At 41.7% G+C, this 20832-nt stretch overlaps 1 protein-coding gene across 1 annotated transcript in view; it reads right to left on the bottom strand.

The window, feature by feature from the left end:
- Window positions 1-20832, bottom strand: part of CDC123 (cell division cycle 123) — a 79623-nt gene that overhangs the window by 37379 nt on the left and 21412 nt on the right. Inside the window, exons 7-9 of the mRNA XM_008172230.4 lie at window positions 9516-9564; window positions 8389-8464; window positions 702-824 (exon numbers count right to left, since the gene is read on the bottom strand). Of these exons, the coding sequence (XP_008170452.1) occupies window positions 702-824; window positions 8389-8464; window positions 9516-9564 (248 nt within the window). The remainder of the gene's footprint in view (window positions 1-701; window positions 825-8388; window positions 8465-9515; window positions 9565-20832) is intronic.

Here is a 20832-nt window from a genome sequence, read left to right as displayed (position 1 = left end):
AGTGATTTTATTAAACTGAGCGAAATATAATAAGACATTTAGAAGACAAGGCATATTCATCAGATGTTGATATTAAAAAAATTAGAGGTGTGCTGCTATTTTTTTTTTTTTTTGGGCAGGTGAATTAACTATTGAATAAAAGGTAACCAAATATCTAAATACCTATTTGCCCCTCTATCTATTTTATTGGGTACATATTTAATGTGTAATTTTTCCTTTCCACCAACCTCCCATTTTTTTAAAATCATTCCTCTACAGGTGGAAGGACTGGCATTTTCAGTGAATACAAAACTGTCTCAAATCAAAGAACCAAACACCATGCAAGTAGAAACTAGCATTAGCATGCAGTCAGAGAACAAAAACATTACATAGCTGTCGAGTTAAGATACTAGGAAATATTATTTTTCACTGGTATTTCCAAGTAACTGTAGGAAACAATCCTGGGCTGGCAAGCAGCTACACAGGATAATTTGATAGGCCTCATTTCTACTTTCTTGGCCCTGCAGTACCCTTTGAGCCCAGAACTCACATTGAAGTCAATGGGAGTTCCATGAAGAAATGTTTGAAGGATCAGGCCACCAGATTCTATTTTAAAGTTAAATTTTAATAGTGTAACTAATAAGCAATTGGGGACTTCCATAAAACATTTCCCACTTCCCACAATCTTGTTTTCTAATACAACTCCTTAAAGAGATACTTACAGTCTTCATCCAAAAATTTATATTGAATATGTTTCTTGAAGAACTCCTGTATACATCTACAGATCTCGTCATTTTGTTTAGAGATATGCTCATAGTATTGAGTGTAGTCTCTCTGGGATATACCTGTTATGAATTCAATTAGTTAATTAATTACATAGTACATTTTACAGCTTCTTTTTTTTTTTTTAAAGTGTTACTGAGATGGGAAGAAGTTAGTGGGACAGGATTGAGTTATTAGAAAGATGCACATTGTGAACAATATTGCAAAATACCAATTTGAAATGCAACAAAATAACACTCCCAGCCGCTTACGCTTTGGCTTTACTTTCCAGTGTTTGAAGACTTCCCCCCCCCACAAGACAGACACCGTCCGTCTCCCCCCCCCCCCCCCTCCGGTGGTTTGCCGCTTTCATTATACGAGGACACAGTCTCAATTTCCCACATTTTTAGTAACTCTCTTTCCCATCAAAAGCCTAAAGCTGAGTTCGCACTGCATTACTAGCTTGACCTTCAGTGGTTCTCAAGCCAACCCTCTGACAGGCAGGCTACCTCAAGCTTAAAATCCCACTTAACTTGAACTAGAGATTTTGTGTGTGGGCACGAGTTGGATTAGGGGCAACACTTGAGTTATTCTTGTAGCTAACAATGCTGTGAAAACAAGACCTATGTCAAAGCCTGTCAGGTCCAAAGAAGCTGAGAAAAACACCTTTTTTCAAACTCAATCATGGAATCATAGAAGATTAGGGTCGGAAGAGACCTCAGGAGGTTATCTAGTCCAACCCCCTGCTCAAAGCATCAGAGAGATTGAATCAGAGAAGAGGAGTCACTGCTGACTACTGCATCCTGCTGCAGAACACTTCTTTTGCTGTGCTGACAGATGCCAATGTGGCTCTTTACTTCTGTCTGTACATCCAGAGTCATTGAAGCTAAGCGGCACACAGCTCTGGAAGCAGTACTAACTGCTGCAGCTGCACAAGACAAAATGGGAGCTCACATAACCCTCTTTCAGGGTATATAACCTCCTGTATAGGAGCTCTTAAAATTATCATCAAAATGGTAAAACCCCAAAAGGAAGTAGCCTCCATGAAAATCGAGTGGCATTCCGAAGGATTTCTACGTTGGCCCTTAAGGTAGTAAGGCTGGATGTTCAGTCTATGTCCATTACTGGCAATTTCATGGCACCACCGAAGCTTTTGGTGACCACATGATTGCTAATCATGTCGCAGCATTCCTTGGTCCATATGCTTTGTAATTCATGGGTCTTCCAACCTAATAATATGTCCATACCAAGAAAGCCACAAAAACGGAATCAGCACTGATTGAGGTGGTTGCTGGGTTCAGCTATGAATGTCCTCATTTCTGATCTTGTCCTGCCACTTAATATTGAGCAGCTGATGACGACAAGAATCGAAAATGTCAGTCTGCCACTCTTAAGCCTTCCTCAGTGCTCACCTTTCTCACTGCCATACAGCAGAGTTAGCACAAGTGTGGCTCTCTAGATCCAAACTTTATAGCTAGCTTGACATTAAGATGTTCCCACAGAGGCCTCTGAAGGCCCTGAAATCTGGCAGCAGCTGCTGCTGCTGCTATTTGAATGTCCAGATTCTTTGAGTATCCTCCAGCACTGTCTACAACACTGTGCAAATATTTTTAAATTGCCACCTGCTCCATGTCCCATCTGGACAGGTTACTACTGAACTGGCTGTAATCTGGAGCTGGAGGCTGCTTGGTGTTAATGGCCAGGGACTTAATTTAAAAAAATAATTCCAGCTCTGAAATGGGGTGAGGCAAATTAGCCCCAGCTGCGTCCCACGTACGCAGCCAAACCTTTTCTAATGTGGCTGTTTTATAGGTAACATCTTTACATAGATGGAAAGGTCCTTTGTCATTACATTTTTAAAATCAGAATTTAGCAGCTAAGGGCCTGTAATACATCTGGAGGGAAATATGGGGGGAGGGGGAGGGAAGATTCTAATTGAAACCCTCAGCATCACATCACACTTACGTTTTATTATATATTTAACCCTTTGGATACCTGCTAATCCTACAGTTAACAATGGAAGACTGAACTTTTAATCACAGTGAGCAGGAAGGTTACGTGGCCACCTTGTGCCCCAGTTGTTTTCTGGATATTGCAGCTACTTGGGACTCCTTGAAGAAGTCTCTACCCACCCTGCCTACTTCTGACAGGAACTTTTTCTCCCATGCTCTTTACTTGATGCAGTGGTGGGCAACCAGCCAGGGCAGAGGAGACTGGACACAGTGCAGAGAGGGGAGGAACTTAGCTCTGTATAGTGAAAGGGACAGTGGTCATGACTGCTCGTCAGGAGACAAGGCACAGTCTAGGATAGCAGACTTAGTCTAGGAAAGCAGGAAGGCTCACATTTGATTAAAATTGATATGCCCTCAGTAAAACGTGTGAAGGGAAAAATGCCTTCATTTATAGTACTCTCAGGTTAAATCCAAATATATAGTCTCACAGTATCATAAAATTGATAGAAAAGCAACTTTCATAACGATTTGCTTCACTGGAATGAACCCCAAGGTGTTGTTTCGCTCATTCACTTCAATAGAGTGATCTCTTGTATGCAAAGCTTCACAAATGATAAACTGCCTTGCATTTGAGGCTCACAATTGCAGACATTTTCTTTGTTTAGAAGACACTGGTTTAAATCGGCATCAATAGGATTATTCAAATATGATATACTTAACGTATATCTTAAGTGATAGAAGCTTTGACACCGGATACATAAACACGACCAACTGCGCAAAACCCTGCTGGACACTGACCAATCAAGACGTTCTATTATTACAGCATGAGTAACTTATGAAAAGAGAAAGCCATAACCTCCCTAAACAGATATATGGATTACAACTGTTTGCTATTTTAAATTATATAGCAAACAATATCAGAGCTTGCAATTTAACATAAGAATATTGACTACCTTTTCACAGGCGTGTTCTTAATCCATGTATGTAAAGCGGGGAGCTTGTGAGTTTAGTTGAATTTTTAATTACTAATAGTACTGCAAAGCCTACTGCAGGCCCAATATCACACCCAAAAAAGGGGCAACTCTGGGGATGCAGCCATCTAATTGCAAGCGTGCACTTCTTTAACACAGGATGAAGTGTTACTCCTAATCTTGGTTGACAATTTAAGGAAAGGGGAATGCAGGCATGTAGTTGGAATTATTTGCAGAAATGCAACTGACATGCCAATTAAAAGAAAACTTGGCAGGTTTGTTATGTTTTAAAATCTAACATGTTGAAATGTATATTGGAAATTTTTTGTAAGACATGGTACACATACCCTGGGGTATTTGCAATTATTTGCATCATGGACATGTGTTTGTCTAATCTGTTTTTAAAAACCAACAACAGAGATTCCACAACCTCCCTAATTTGTTCCAGTGCTTAACTACCCCTAGTTAGGAAGTTTTTCCTAATTTCTAAACTAAATCTCCCTTGCTGCAATTTAAGCCCATTGCTTCTTGTCCTGTCCTCTGTGAATAAGGAGAACAATTTATCAGCCTCCTCTTTATAACAACCTTTTATGTACTTGAGAAGACTGAAGGAGGACATGATTCTGCAGAAAAGGACCTAGGGGTTACAGTGGACGAGAAGTTGGATATGAGTCGACAGTGTATCCTTGTTGCCAAGAAGGCTAACAGCATTTTGGGCTGTATAAGTAGGGGCATTGCCAGCAGATCGAGGGACGTGATCATTCCCCTCTATTCGACATTGGTGAGGCCTCATCTGGATACTGTGTCCAGTTTTGGGCCCCAAACTACAAGAAGGATGTGGAAAAATTGGAAAGAGTCCAGCGGAGGGCAACAAAAATGATTAGGGGGCTGAAGCACATGATTTATGAGGAGAGGCTGAGGGAACTGGGATTGTTTAGTCTGCAGAAGAGAAGAATGAGGGGGGATTTGATAGCTGCTTTCAACTACCTGAAAGAGGGTTCCAAAGAGGATGGATCTAGACTGTTCTCAGTGGTACCAGATGACAGAACAAGGAGTAATGGTCTCAAGTTGCAGTGGGAGAGGTTTAGGTTGGATATTAGGAAAAACTTTTTCACTAGGAGGGTGGTGAAGCACAGGTATAGGTTACCTAGGGAGGTGGTGGAATCTCCTTCCTTAGAGGTTTTGAAGGTCAGGCTTGAGAAAGCCCTGGCTGGGATGATTTAGTTGGGAATTGGTCCTGCTTTGAGCAGGGGGTTGGACTAGATGACCTTCTGAGGTCTCTTCCAACCGTGATATTCTATGATAGCAGCCTTCTTCTCCAGTCTAAAACTAGTCCAATTTTTTTTCTACCTTTCCTTGTAGGTCATATTTTCTACATCTTTCATCATTTTTGATGCTGTCCTCTGGACTTTCTTCAATTTGTCCACATCATTCTCAACACAAATCTGGACACAAAACTCCAGTTGAGGTCTTCTCAGCACTGAATAGAGTGGAAGAATTACTTCTAATGTCTTCCTTACAACACTGCTGCTAATACATCCCAGAATGATGTCTGCTTTTTCCCCCCAACAATATCATGTTGACGACACTCATTTAGTTTGTGATCCACTACAACCCCCAGATCCTTTTCTTCAGTATCCCTTCCTAGGCAGTCATTTCCCAATTTGCATTTGTGCAATTCATTATTCCTTCCTAAGTGTCGTACTTTGCATTTGTCCTTATTGAATTTCATCCTACTCATTTCTCCAGTTTGTCAAGATCATTTTGAATTATAAGAAGATATCGAATAGAACCGGACTCAAAACAGATCCCTGTGGACCCCACTTGATATGCCTGTACATCTTGACTGTGAACCATTGATAACTACTTTCTGAGTAAAGGTTTCAGCGTGGTAGCTGTGTTAGTCTGTATCAGCAAAAACAACGAGGAGTCATTGTGACACCTTAGAGACTAACAAATTTATTTGGGCATAAGTTTTCGTGGGCTAGAACCCACTTCATCAGGTGCATGGAGTGGAAAATACAGGAGCAGGTATAAATACAATGAAAGTGTGAGGTCAGTCTAACAAGACAATTCAATTAACAGCAGGATACCAAGGGAGGAAAAATAACTTTTGTAGTGGTAATAAGAGTGGCCCATTTCAAACAGTTGACAAGAAGGTGTGAGTAACAGTAGGGGGAAATTAGGTTGTTTTCTCTGAGTACAGTTTTCCAATCAGTTGTGCACCCACCTTATAGTAGGTTTGTCTAAGCTATATTTCCTGAATTTGCTTATGAGAGGCTCATGTGTGACAGTATCAAAAGCCTTACTAAAGTCGAGATGTATCACATCTACTGCTTTCCCCTCATCCACAAGGCTTGTAACCCTGTCATAGACCAGTTATACCATTATTTGTTCTTGACAAATCCATGCTGATCATTACTTATCACCTTATTATCTTCTGATTGTTTAATTATTTGTTTCATTATCTTTCCAGTTACTAAAGTTAAGCTGACTGGTCTATAATTCCTTAGGGTGTTCTTATTCCCCTTTTTATAGATAGGTATTATATTTGCTCTTTTCTGGTCCTCTGGGATCTCTCCCATCTCCAAGAGTTCTTACAGATAGCCTCTAATGGCTCAGAGATCTCTTCAGCCAGTTCCATAAGTATTTAAGGATTCATTTCGTCAGGCCCTGCCAACTTGAAGATATCTGATTTGTTTGTTCGAACATGCTGACTTGTTCCTTCCCTATTTTAGCCTCAGATCCTAGCCCATTTGCACTGATATTCACTATTAGTCATTTGATCACTTGGTGAAAACTGAAACAGAAAGGTCATTGAACACTTCAGCCATTGCTACGTTTTCTGTTATTGTCTTTCCCTCTTCACTGAGTAGTGGGCCTACCCTGTCCTTGGCACTCCTCATGTTCTCATGTATTTGTAAAATATTTTTTTCTGTTACCCTTTGCATCCCTAGCTAATCTAGTTTTTCCTTGGCCTTTCTAATTTTGTCCCTACATGCCTTTTTTTTTTTTTAAATATATTCAGCCTTCGTAATTTGATCTAGTTCTAGCTTCCACTTTTTGTATGGCTCTTTTTTGAGTTTCAGGTCATTGAAGATCTTCTGGTTAAGCCACAGTGGTCTCTTACCATAGCTTCTATCTTTCCTATTGGGATAGTTTGCTCTTGTGACCTTAATAAGGTCTCTCTAAAAAACTGCCAGCTCTCCTGAATTTTTTCCCTTAGACTTGCTTCCTATGGGATCTTACCTACCAATTCTCTGAGTTTGCTAAAGTCTGCCTTCTTGAAGTCCATTGTCTTGATTCTGCTGTTTTCTCTTCTACTATCCCTTAGAATCATGAACTCTACCATTTCAGGATCACGTTCACCCAAGCTGTCTTCCACCTTCAAATTCTCAACCAGTTCTTCCCTATTTGTCAGAATCAAATCTAGACCAGCCTCTCCTCTACTTGCTTTCTCCACCTTCTGTAATCAAAAGTTGTCTTCTATGCATTCAAAGAACTTGTTGGATAATCTGTGCCTTGCTGTATTATTTTCCCAACAGAAGTCTAAGTAATAGAGTCCACCATCACCTCCGAGTCCTGTGTTTTGGATGATTTTGTTAGTTCTTAAAGAAAAAAAGCCCCATCCACCTCTTCTTCCTGGTTAGGTGGCCCTACTATAATGCCACCCTTGTTTTGTTTTTACCCCTTTTATCCTTACCCAGAGATTTTCAACAGGTCTACCTCTCACTTCTATCTTAACTTCAGTGCAAGTGCATACATCTTTGACATACAAGGCAACACACCTCCTTCCCTTTTTCCCTGCCTGTCCTTCCTGAACAAGCTGTATCCTTCTATATCGATATTCTAGTCCTGTGAATTACCATACAAGTCTCTGTGATGCCAATCATGTCATAATTGTGGTTATTCATTAGTATTTCTAGTTCTTCCCATTTATTCCCCATACATCTTGCATTGGTAAGCGGTGAGGGCCGAGGGACGTGCTGGCCGCCACTTCCCGAAGCCCCCATTGGCCTGGAACGGCGAACCGCAGCCAGTAGGAGCTGCGACTGGCCGAACCTGCGGACACTGCAGGTAAACAAACCGGCCCGGCCCACCAGTGGATTTCCCTGACTGGCTGCATGCCAAAGGTTGCCGATCCCTGATCTAAATTGTTCATTAGATTTCGCATTTATACTCCTTCTTGTCCCTCCTAGATTCTGACCCCTTGCCAGGTCTCCAAGTAGGTTAGGTCAAATTCTAGATACATGTATTCTGGTCCCGAAAACATATGCATTGATAAAGCAGCACTGTGTGATCAGCTGCATCTCACACAATAGCTTTTAACTACAGGATCATGGCCAGATTAGAGCCCTGAACATGTGAGCCATACCCTAGATGACCACTCCGAAAAACCTAATTCTTTGTGGTGGCTTTCTGCACAGCCTATCCACAGATTTCAAGGATATATCCACCATCCTGCTGGGCATAAATATGTTGTCAGGCTGTTGGATTTAATGCAAAACAGAATTTAACTTATCATGTTTAATATGACAGAAGGAAAAAATATTTAAACCCAAAGGTAAAACAAATATAGATGGAAGCAAGAAGGAATTAGAATCCTATGAAGACCGTGTTGCGATAGGGGAAGAAAGGTTTCCATGTTCTACTGTTTTTAAAGGAATAGGAGCAAACCTTAGATACCCCAGTGAATACTACAGAGTCTTTAAGAAGATACTCACCTATAAGTTTGTTTTCTTTCACAAAGCATCTGAATTCTGCCCCAGGAATTAATTCACACCATTTTCGAAGCACAAGCTACAGGAAAAAAAATACAACATGTCAAAATATGACTTTTTGTCAATAAACACATATTTTGGTCTTAAGATAGTACCTGCTATTAAGAAAAATATCACAGGATATTCTTAACACAAGGGAAAACCCCCTCACAATTGTAATGGGTGTAATTATCTTGGCAAATAAGCCAAATTTCTTTGAAATCTTATCTTGTCACTTATTTCTTTATCTGTGAAAAATACATGTAAAAACAAAATTGCCTCTCTAATACACCATAATTTTGCCCATTGGATCTCTCTCGCTATACTCCACTAGCATGGCACAGAACTCAAATATGAAAAGCAATAAACATTTAAAGACAAGCACGGCATTTCACAGATATGTACTTGAACACTGTTTTAAGACTCAGGCTCTGCCATGGGATTTAAAAGAATACCTCAGTAGCAATTTTAAGGACTCTGCCATTGTTCAAAAATAAGCCACTGTTAATGAGCGCATAAGATCCGAACAGTCACCACAGCTAAATGCAAGATTTACTTACCTAGCTTTTCATTCAATACAATGGACTCCGAAGATACTTCAACTTAATACTTAAAGGGATCACTAATGCACTATGCCTAGGTCAGTGGTTCAAATGCAGTACATTCAACAGTGACCAAGTCATTCTGATTATTCTGTAGTCTAGGCAAAAGGAGTTGGTGCCTCTGTCCTGTTCTCAGTGGACAACGTAAAGCCACCTCAATTGGCCTCTCCGCTGGCAGTAAGGCTAAGGACTAAAATAGGCCATTTAGAGAATGAATAACTCTCTCAGCCATTCAAGTTTCCCCTCCCGGGTCAAAGTTGACACGCTCTGGGAGAGTATTACGAAGCTTGCAGGGCCACTGCTTGCAATGTATCTGGTGTGTGGAAAGCAGAGAGATGCTCGTCAGTCTCCATAACGATTAGTCTGGCATTTTTATTTATTTATTTTTTAAAAGCACTAAAGTGTTTTCTTGGTGTCATCCAAGCATAAGTATCAGCCTTCTCAAGGGTAAGATATTTAAATTATCTAGAGCCAGGAGAGGAGTCTTACCTCATATTCCAAGCAAGGATCAGGGGTATCATCAGTACAGTGAATAAATCTGGAAAAATAAATTATGCTGTCAAGATCTATTGTACATAAAACTGTTTTTATTCAGAGCAAGCATTACAAACTGGAACCATGCATCGCAAAGGCATTGTTAAGCATTTCTAAGAGATTTTAACTCTAGAAGTAAACAACAAGTATGGGTATGCCACTGGCAAATGCCTCTTCCTTGGCACACCCGGACAGTTACTCACATGACCCACAGAGATCACCTATCACCCATTTCTTTTACTGTATATTAAGGAGAAGCCTTGCTTGGGCATGAACTTCATAGAGAAGTTAACTTAAGACTGGTTAGAGAAAAGGGAGAAAATTATTTTAAAAAGGAGACACTATCAAGTTAGATTTGAATCAAAGTTAAACTGTGTCAGAGCAACCTTCAACCAATAGAATGGTTTCTACAACCACACACAACATTCTCATCCAAACCATTGCTTTTTAACAATGGATATTTCCCCAGGAATGGTTGGAACATCAACACTGTAGCACTAAGAACCTCAAAGTAAAACTGACTTTCTTGGATTTTCATTGACCACGCTGAGAGAAATGCAAAAAGATAAACAGTACAAAAAAAGTGACAAGTACTCTTAATGATTTAAGAATTTATTAGTAGCAGAGAAATGCATTTGTTTATCATGTATGACTCTTATATTGATGGTGTCCCTTCAAAGTACTTCTTCATTGCCAAGATATTATTTGCCTGCGATAACTACACTTTGCCTTCCTCTTAAATAGTTATCCTGGCATAACTGCACTGACACAGAAATAGCACGCACTTTGATGTTCTAGTTTCATTATATTACTTGGAGCAAATGTCTTCAAGTATCTTTCTCTGGTAACTTCCTAAAGCAATACACCTTTCAGTGAACGAAGCAATATCACCATGATTCTTACAGCAACAGTGGATCTACTTTTCCTTTCCATCAATGGGAGAAGCAAAGTAGTTTAACTTGCCACTGCCTATACCAGAGCATGGCATCTTTCGGCGTCAACAACAATAAATAATGCATTTAGAAGAACAGATCTTAAAAGACAGAAACAAAACAAAAACCCAAAATATCCCTGCTACCATGTTATTCACACACATTAGATATCTGTAGGCAGACACCAAAGCTTTTTCTCGTGAGTTAGTCTCTTATTCCTTCGTTCATTAGCCAGTAAGAATAGAAGCAGTTATCCCAATGCCAACTATTGTGTAATCTCTATATTTTCACCAAATTATGAACACTACAATAAATCCTGTAACTTTCAAAGGAATGATAACAAAAGTATATCCTCTTTCTAAAAGTAGAGCTCCCAATCTCATATGAGCTGTTAGTAAAATGCCTACCATTCGGTGAACAGCTCAACCATGAGGACAAGCTGGTTAAAAGGGTAACAACTGAGTGCCCTCCCAAAAGTGACAAGACTTATCCAAATTCAGTACAGATTAAGTAAGTAAGAGGAGGTTACTTACCTGTAAGTGGAGGTTCTTCAAGATGCGTGGCCCCTATCTGCTTTCCACTGAGGGTTTACACATGTGTACTATGTGTCTAGAACTGGAGAATTTAAAGGTAATGTCCGTTGGTCCGCGCACGCATCCTGACTTGTCTCAGGGTTTCATCTGCAGTGACAATGGGCGGGGCGGACCAACCGCGTCTCCAGTTCCTTCTCCACCACAAATCAACAGATCTACCGCCTTGGGGAAGGAGGGCAGGAAGTGGAGCCCCTATGCAGACTTGACGAGGTTCTCTCCACCAGTGAAGGGATAAGATTACCTTGGGGGGAAACTGTGAGCCTCATGCCCATGGTGTGATGAATAGGCGAGTAAACTTTCTGGAACCTCCTCTGGAGGCAGCGAAGGTGAAGAGGAGCGAAGGCAATGATGTACGTGCACGAGGCCATGTGATTCAGGAGGGAGAGGCAAGTCCTGGCCGGGACTGAAGGACTGTTGACTACATGAGTTATGAGCTCTTGCAGAGTCTGGAACCTGTCTTGTGGTAGGTAGACTTGAGCCGTGATTGAGTTGATGATGGCCCCTATGAAGTCTAAGCATTGTGTAGGGCTTAAAGTTGACTTTTTGGTATTGATACTGACCCTTATAGAAGAAAGGAGGCCCAGCAACATAGAGATTGAGATCTGAGCTTCTCGTTTGGATCACGCCACCATGAGCCAGTCGTCGAGATATGAGGGTACAAGTACCCCATAATGCCTGCTGTGGGCTGCTACCATGGAGAAAACCCAGTGAGTATATGCTTTAATATGTACTACAGCACATGAGATACTGACTTACCTCATCTTGCGTACTATGATCAGTGCTCCCTTCCACTGCATATCTCAATATTTGAAATGAGGGTATCTGCAAGCTGCTCCTTTCTATGCCAGTTTGGTGCAGTCCTTGGGGACCTGGCAAGTTAGCAAGAATAGTCCTAAAATGGATCAAGTTTAAGTGCCCCTCTGGTGCCTTTGGCAGAGACTAAGAGATGTTACTGCTCCTCTCCCTTTAAGGCAGGAATTAAAAACCTTGCATCCCACCTTCAGCACCTGTAGGCTGCCTTGAATACAGGTACCAAGTTCAGCAAACCAGCAAAATGCTTGATAGACAACAGAATGCAACTAGGACACAGTGTCAAAATGATCAGGAGTGTCTGCTGAGCCACACCTCGAACACTGCATGCAGTTCTGGTCGCCCCATATCAAAAAAGATATATTAGAATTGGAAAAGGTGCAGAGAAGGGCAACGAAAATGAGTAGTGGGATGGAACAGCTTCCATATGAGGAGAGATTAAGGAAACTGATGCTGTTCGGCTTGGAAAAGAGACAAGTAAGGTAAGGGGGGATAGGGTAGAGGTCTATAAAATCATGAAAGGTGTGGAGAAAAGTGAATAAGGAAGTGTTGTTTACCCCTTCCCATAACAATAGAACCAGAGGTCACCTGATTAAATTAATAGGCAGCAGGTTTAAAGCAAACAAAAGGAAGTTCACTTCACACAATGCACAATCAACCTGTGGAACTCATTGCCAGGGCACACTGTGAAGGCCAAAACTATAATGGGGTTCAAAAAAGAATTAGATAAGTTAATGGAGGTAGGTCCATCAAAGACGATTAGTCAAGATGGTCAGTGATGCAACCTCACACTCTGGGTGTACTGAGCCAGTGGTTCTTAACCAGGGTACATGTACTCTTTGGGGTATGCAGACATCTTCCAGGGGGTACATCAATTCATCTAGAGATTTGCCTAGTATTTCACCAGGCTACATAAACAGCACTAACAAAGTCAGTACAAACTAAAATTTCATACAGACTATGACTTGTTTATACTGCTCTATATACTATAAACTGAAACGTAAGTACAATATTTATATTCCAAATTATTTATTTTATAATTATATCGTAAAAGTGAGAAAGTAAGCAATTTTTCAGCAATAGTGTGCTGTGACACTTCTGTATTTTTGTGTCTGATTTTGTAAGCAAGTAGTTTTTAAGTGAGGTGAAACTTGGGGTACGCAAGACAAATCAGACTCCTGAAAAGGGTACAGTAGTCTGGAAAGGTTGAGAGCCACTATACTAAGCCTCTAACTGCCCGAAGCTGGGAGTGAACAACAGGGGCTGGATCACTTGATAATTTCCCTGTTCTGTTCATTCCCTCTGAAGCATCTGGCGTCGGCCACTGACGGAAGACGGGATACCGAGCTACATGGACCATTGGTCTGACCCAGTATGGACATTCTTATGTTCAGAATGAAACACAACTGAGTCCAGTCAAAGCTAAAGTGAAATTTTTAAAAAAAAAATAATAATCTATGAATCCTTCTCTCTCCTGCTGGAAATTGCCATGGATGTTTCCCACAAAATAATGCACCGCTAGCCCTGAAGACCATCTTGAATGTATTCATTCTATTAAGTGTTATCACTGCCTATTTTATACCAAACTTATTGTGGCACTGAGTGTTAACAGGCAGAGCCAAAGCCATCCAATTACTGATCTGTGACAGATGAGGCTTTCCTTGAACACTGGAAGCAAGAGGCTGAGCAGAGTTCCTCTAACCTAAACACTGTTAAGGTTTAAAAGCACTGGGAACAGCAGCAAATAATTTGCACACATGCACAATTAAGAGATGCCAGGGATCCTAGTTCTGAAACTGTGTCAGAACTTATGTTTCAGACACTAGCAGGGGCTGAAAGACCTTAGCCCCACAGCTTATAGCGCATTCGTGAAATATGGTTGGTCTCCATTTTATTTATTGAAATCTTATTTACAGGTAAACAGGAGAAAGATCCCTTTTGGTATATTTCGCAAGTATACGAATCCCCACTGGCACATACTTGCTAAAACACATCACTGCATTGAGCAGATATATGCTGTTTAATTCCGCTCACCCTTTGCCCATAAAAAGGAGTGAAGTGATTTACCAGGATTTACAATGCCTGCAGTATACATCACACTAAAGGAGCCATGAATTGATTTGCAAATCACTGTAATTACTCTTGTGGATAATAAAACAAACCAGCAACGTTGTAATGAAAATTGTAACCGTTATTTTGTACCTGAAGAATACTACAGCCTTCCAGTCTGATCCAAAGCCTGAACACAAGTCTTCCCGCTGACTTGAACAGGCTTTTCGATCAGGCCCTTTTTCTCTACCCTTGGATTTAATTGTTAGAGATTTTTACTTTAAGCACTTGAGGCAAGTTGGAGGAGGTGGTTCATATGCCACTCAAAAAGGGCCTTGCACCAAACATTCTTTTAAAGTTTACAGAAATGATGGAAAACCGAATCAAAAGATATCTCCAAATGTCTAAGGGCATGCCTACACTATAAACACCAGTCAACCTATGTAAGGTTGGCTTACAACCACCTCAGTAATTACTGCAGTGGTTCATGTCCACACTGCCCTTCTTCTGCTGGTGGTACGTGTCCTCAGCAAGAGTGCTTCCATCGACTTAAGAGGGGACATGTGGGGGGCTGAGAGCCTGGGCTCTCAGCTCCACGCCGGGAACAGGGCAGCCACACTGGGCTTCTTGGCTCCCTGCCTTACGTCAACCTAATGCTGTAGCGTAGACGAAGCCTCAAATTGCATATGGTACACTTGAGTTAGGTTAACCTACCACCTGTATTAGCAGTACATGCAGCAAGAGGCTGCTGTGTTATCAGCACACTTTTGTACAGGAATGAGGCATGGACCTTATACTCTCATCAAGAAAAGAGACTTAACAGCTTTCATATGCATTGTCTTCATCGAATCTTTGGGCTCTCCTGCAGGGGACAGAGTCACCAACACTGAGGTGCTCAAGTGGGCCAGTATATCCAGCATGCAAACATTCCTCAAACAAAGATGCCTCTGCTGGCTTGGGCATGTGCACCGAATGGATGATGGGACCATCCCAAAGGGCATCCTCTATGGCAAACTGGCATCTGGAAAAAGACCCAAAGGACACCCAAAATTGCATTTCAAGGATGCCTGCAAGCGATACCTCAATGAAATGGACATGGATGTGGATAACTGGGAAGATCACACTCAGGACCACAGCCTTTGGAAACAAGAGCTTAACAATACGGCTAATACAGGTGGTAGGTTAACTTAATTCAAGTGTATCATATGAAATTTGAGGCTTGATCTACACTACAGTGTTAGGCTGACGTAAAGCAGGGAGCCGAGAAGCCCGGTGTGGCTGCCCTGTTCCTGGTGGGGAACTGCGCGTGGAGCGGAGAGCCCTGGCGCTCAGCCCCCTACACTTTCCCTCTTAAGTCGATGGAAGCACTCTTGGTGAGGATGCGCACCAGCACCACCGACAGAAGGTCAGTGTGAACAAGAGTTACGAGAGAAAGCAGTCCAGCTTGGCAGTGGAGAAAAGAGCTTGCAGAAGAAAGAGCCCAAAGGGTTGAAACACCACCTTTAAATGTGACAGATGCAACAGATTGGGTCTCTTCAGCCACGGCTGCCATAAAATTATTAAATAAATTCTCTCTCTCTCAGGGGCACATATCCATGGTTTATCAAGACTGAAGGATGCCTACTAGAGGTCTGACATGAGTAATTAACATATGAAGGGAGGCCTCATTTGTTGGAAGATAGAATTAGAGAGGTAAACATATCATTAGGATGAAAACAGAACATTTGTGCTAAATACAGTAAGTAAATAGATCAGTAGGTGGGGGGAAAAGAATGTGAGCCAGCTAAGATAAGAGGGGGAACAACCATTTACTAACAATTGACAAGATAAATTAGCAGCAAAGAGTCCTGTGGCACCTTATAGACTAACAGACGTATAGGAGCATGAGCTTTCGTGGGTGAATACCCACTTCTTCGGATGCATGTTTCGTGGTATTCACCCACAAAAGCGCATGCTCCTATAAGGTGCCACAGGATTCTTTGCTGCTTTTACAGATCCAGACTAACACGGCTACCCATCTGATACAAGATAAATTAGGAATGTAGAGATGAGGTAAGGAGTAGGTCAAGTGTGGACAACACCTGGACACAGCATCCTGCACAGGGATTGGTTCCTACAAGGTAACCAATCCAATCCAAAATGTATGATGCAATGTATAGTAAATGCAATGCAATGTGTAAATGTATATAAAGGAAAAGGTTTTCTGTATAACTTTGGATGTGTGGTATGCCCTATACCCACTCCTATGCTTGAGTCTGATCAACACAGCATAGCTTGCCGTAAGCTAAATAAAGGAATCTCAGTGATGAAATCTGGAGTTTAACTGAGTTTTTTGGATCCCAGAGAACTGGATAAATTGTTTTCAGAACTGGACAAGGTGTTCTGGATAAGCCAAGAGGAAAAGGTCTCAGAGGGAATCCCACTATACACTAAAATCATTTACTGAAAGGCAGATAGAAACAAAACAAGAAAGTTTTGTTTACAGGAGGGACAAGGTTTTCAGCTTGATACAGAATCCAATTAAAATGGAGGAGTTCTTACTGCCTATGCACTACATTAGGTTATTTAAAAAAAAAAACTGGCTTAAGGCTCACACCACACACCAAACCCTGAATAATCTGTTTTCTGTTAAATCAGTTAGGTAAAATACAATGCTTACATGAAAGAGAAACAACACTGACTGCACTGTTATCAGTGTGCTGTGTTCAAGTCCTTGTTACTCTATTACTGTTCCATGAGGGAAGTTCTTGTATCTAAGAATTTTAAAGTGATTGAAGTGCCAGCTTCATGTCAGAAGCCAAACATTTAAACATTGGAAGTACAGCCAGTCATATTCAAGATGTTCTGACTAATCAGACTGTATATTATTTATGATCTGTACTACAGTAGCACTTAAATTGGGACTCCATTGTGCTAGAGACTGCGCAAACACAATCCCACCCTGACCTAATCAGCTTGGTATAAACAAACAAGACACGCAGAGGGTGGGAGGGGAAAGATGCACAGAGAAATGAGCTGATTTGCCCTTGGTCACAAAGCAGGTCATGGGCAGAGCTGGGATAAGAAATCAGGTCTACCAATAGTCCGTTCAGTGTCACACTACCTCCCAAACAACAGAGCTTCTTTTACTAGTTGGACAGTTCAGGAGCACAAAGGTAACAAAATATAAAGAAATGTATAATAAGTTTTTTGGCTGTTATTTTATGTCTGAGCAAAAGTTTTTGCATCCCACTAAATACAATCAAATCTATTTCTCTCTCTTTTTTTACAAGCCCATCCAAGTGAGAGGACACACAATGTCTCCAGTTTTCACCTGTTCAGCATTTTACTTCCATATGCTAGTTGCATTTCTAATTTTTGCTTGCCAAGGTCTATGGCGCTGGCATTTAATCAATAGCGTAATTAATAGAGACAACCTTGTGATTCAGCAAGTCTAATCATTTAGCCTGTTTCACTGCCTAAGTTCATATGAATAATTTAGCAGTTCAGGAATGCTATGAACGGACTGGATTAAAAGCAGGATGTTTTATTCAACTACCTTTTATTTACAACAGTTCATCTAGGAGGAGGCCAAAATGCTTTACAGATTAAGGTGGGATGAATTTTGCCCCTAATTAGGTACAACTCTCACTCAAAATCAACATAAAGTTGCCCATATTATCTACATCTCTATGCAATAATTCACCCTATTACCAAACTAAAGCCTGCTCTTGCAAAAACTACCACAGTATTTTACACTAACATTACAAAATAGCTTTTAGGAGGGAAAGTGAAGTGTAACTTTTCCCCAACTGAAAACAGATCAGTCTTTAGATCAGATTGTAATTACCTATACCACAATTTGCCCAGAAGCCCAAGGTCTCTTAATGGAGATATCCCATCTCCTAGAACTGAAAGGAACCTTGATAGGTCATTGAGTCCAGCCCCCTGCCTTCAGTAGCAGGACCAAGTACTGATTTTGCCCCAGATCCCTAAGTGGCCCCCTCAAGGATGGAACTCACAACCCTGGGTTTAGCAGGCCAATGCTCAAACCACTGAGCTAACCCTCCCCCCTTATTGCTGGGCATCTTTATACAATGAGAAAATAGGGGACACAATCCCATTAACTAGCATCCAGGCCTTGGGGTCATCATACAAGAAGGCTGAGACCATCAAATCCAAACTGGATGGAGAGTCTAAAATGAAGTCCTTACTAAGAACAGTTAAATGTCTATCCTTGAGCTAAGGGAAAAAGCAAAGCCAACATATATCCCCTGCATAGTGAATAACAATAAAGAAGCCCCTGGGCTCATAAGTGACTTCTGTTTACTTTGGCCAAAGCATTTTCCATCAGCCTCACTGGGATTGGCACTAAAATGTCAATGTGTGTATTTGCATAGTGGTGATAGAAGCAAACCCTCCGTTGGATTATTAAACCCTCTTGATATACTGTCCTCTCACTTACCAAGGCATGGCACCATTTTAAAATACAATAGAACAAGACTAAAATTAAATAGCCAAACTTAACAGACAGAGAAGCATTACTAGAAAAGAAATACGGAGGTGTCCAACACAGGAGTGAACTGAGAAAAATCCAAATCACAGGAAAAAGCTAGAAAAACTACTCTACATGAAGCATCTGGTTTGCTGTAAAATAAGAGAATAGTGCAGGTTTTCACTGAATTGCATTATTGTTCAATTTCTTCTCTAATAGGATCCAGTTGTTTACATTTATTTATATCTCCTCTATGAACTTTTCAACCATACTGCCAGGTCCATAGAATTTTTCATTTGAGTACTCTTGATGCTCCATGACTAAAATATGTCTCACCCAAGTCCACTCAGGCTTGGTAAAAAAAGAGATTTTTGTAATTTAATTTGAAAAAGTGTTTCAAGTAAAGTGTTTCAAGTTACGGCACACTTCAGTGAAAAGAGGCCACAAATCCTTTTATAATGAGATAAGGCACTAAGACTAGTCCAATTCAAAGGTGTGATGATGCATTAATGCTGATAAGAGGTGCATCACAGCACCATCATAGCCCAATGTGTTTTATGGCAACCTAGGTCCCAACCCTTGATTGGAACTTCTGGTGCTATTTTAATACAAATTATACAACAATGCATTTGTGTGCTACAGCAATACATAAAGGCAAGACATACATAACATTTCATTCACACACAGTACAACTGGGTGGTTTACAGAATAAAGAATGTGGCCTGCATGAGGAGTTTACAAGCTAGTATTACACACACAACGCAGTGTTGTCTTCCCGAGACTACCGATAGCTCGTGTCTCTGCAGCTAATTAAAATTTTGTCAAACAGCAGCAATGTCAAATTAACAAGGATTGCATCAGTTTCACTGGTGCGCTTTAGAAACCACACCACAATTTTTGTTTTCCCAATGTGACCCCTAGGAAGACCTTGGAAATAGAGGCTAGGTAGGGAGTAGAGAAGGAGAGACTTATTTGCTCATTTCCACTCCCACACTGCAGAAGACTGAAGGGTAGAATAGCAGAAACTCGGCCAGTAGGATCTGTGTGGGGGAGATGACTTCTTCCAACAATTTCAGAGGTGTGAAGCTTCATATTTATAAAAAAAGATAAAATATGTACTAGCTGGATGCTCAGACTAAAGATTGACTCTGCCTGGGGCCTTTAAGGACAACATCCTAGTAGAAATCCCAGCATCCTACCTCTCCCTAGCAGCTGCGCTTCTCATGAAGGCACAAGCCCTGGACTCTGCTAGTGGAGCTACTCCCACCCTTGCATTTCCTACCTCTAGCTAGTAGATTTAGTCCTCCTGCTAGTAATTACTGGGTACATTTTCCCAAGACTTATAAATAAACAAGTAGCAGCAAATTTTAAGTGGCCAAAATTTCCAAGGATCACACATAAATTGCACCTGCAAGATCTGCACACCCGATGGGCAACAATGCACGTGCTTAGTAGGCTTGGCAGCCTCCTTCCCTCATCTCTGGGGAACTGTCACTAGGAGGATCTTGTTGGGAAAACTATGGAAGCTTCCAGACCCATCTCTCACTCCCCAAAGCAGCCAGCGCCAGCTACAACAGAAGGCACCACATGGGTTAAGTCGGGGTCTTCCAACTCTTTATGGATGGAGAGGAACCTGCCTGAGGCATGTGGCTAAGCAGTCTCCCATCCCCTCTGAACAGCAGGAGCCAGAGCAGCTGTCAAAGAGTTGTCACAACCTCCAGAAATCTTCACTTGACTCTGAAAACTTGGGCTCTGGTTAGGTTTTTCCTCATTCCCTGTATTGTTATTGGCTTTTGGTCCTATTTACTGCAACTTCTCACCTGCCCCAGCTCATTCCCCTAGTCCAGTGGCTCCCATACTGGGATTCACGAACTCCTGGGGGTTTGCAGAACGTTACAGGGGGTGCACCAGAAAAATTTCACTAATGGTGGACAGAGGACCCCGGGCATTGGAGACAGCAGGTGGGACCTGGTTGCAGGGCAGACACCCTGAGTCCCAGGGAGAGCGGGGCCAGGCAATTGGGGCTGGCAGCCTGAGTCCCGGCGGTCAGCGGGGGAGCTGGCAGCCCGAACCCCAGCACTCCGCACGGGGCTGGCAGCCCGAGCCCCAGGGAGAGCGGGGCCGGGCAGTTGGGGCTGGCAGCCCGAGCCCTGCCCCCGTCAGTCCGAACCCCAGCCCGAGCCCCAGGAAATTTAAACTTAAACCCCTGAAAATATTCATTTTTAGGAGGGGGTTCACGAGATTTCACAATTTAGTGAAAGGGGTTCGCGGGCTGTTAAAGTTTGGGAACCACTGCCCTAGTCCAACCTCCCTCCCTTCCTCCTCAGTTCAACCTCATTTTCATAGAGTTCTCCTCTCCCTCTGCCATTTCCTCTGTTACTCTCACAATTCCATCCTATCTCCCACCTCAATTC

Source organism: Chrysemys picta, chromosome 1 (assembly GCF_011386835.1).
Source record: "Chrysemys picta bellii isolate R12L10 chromosome 1, ASM1138683v2, whole genome shotgun sequence".
Classification (NCBI taxonomy): domain Eukaryota; kingdom Metazoa; phylum Chordata; order Testudines; family Emydidae; genus Chrysemys; species Chrysemys picta.
This window is presented reverse-complemented; position numbering and strand designations above follow the sequence as displayed.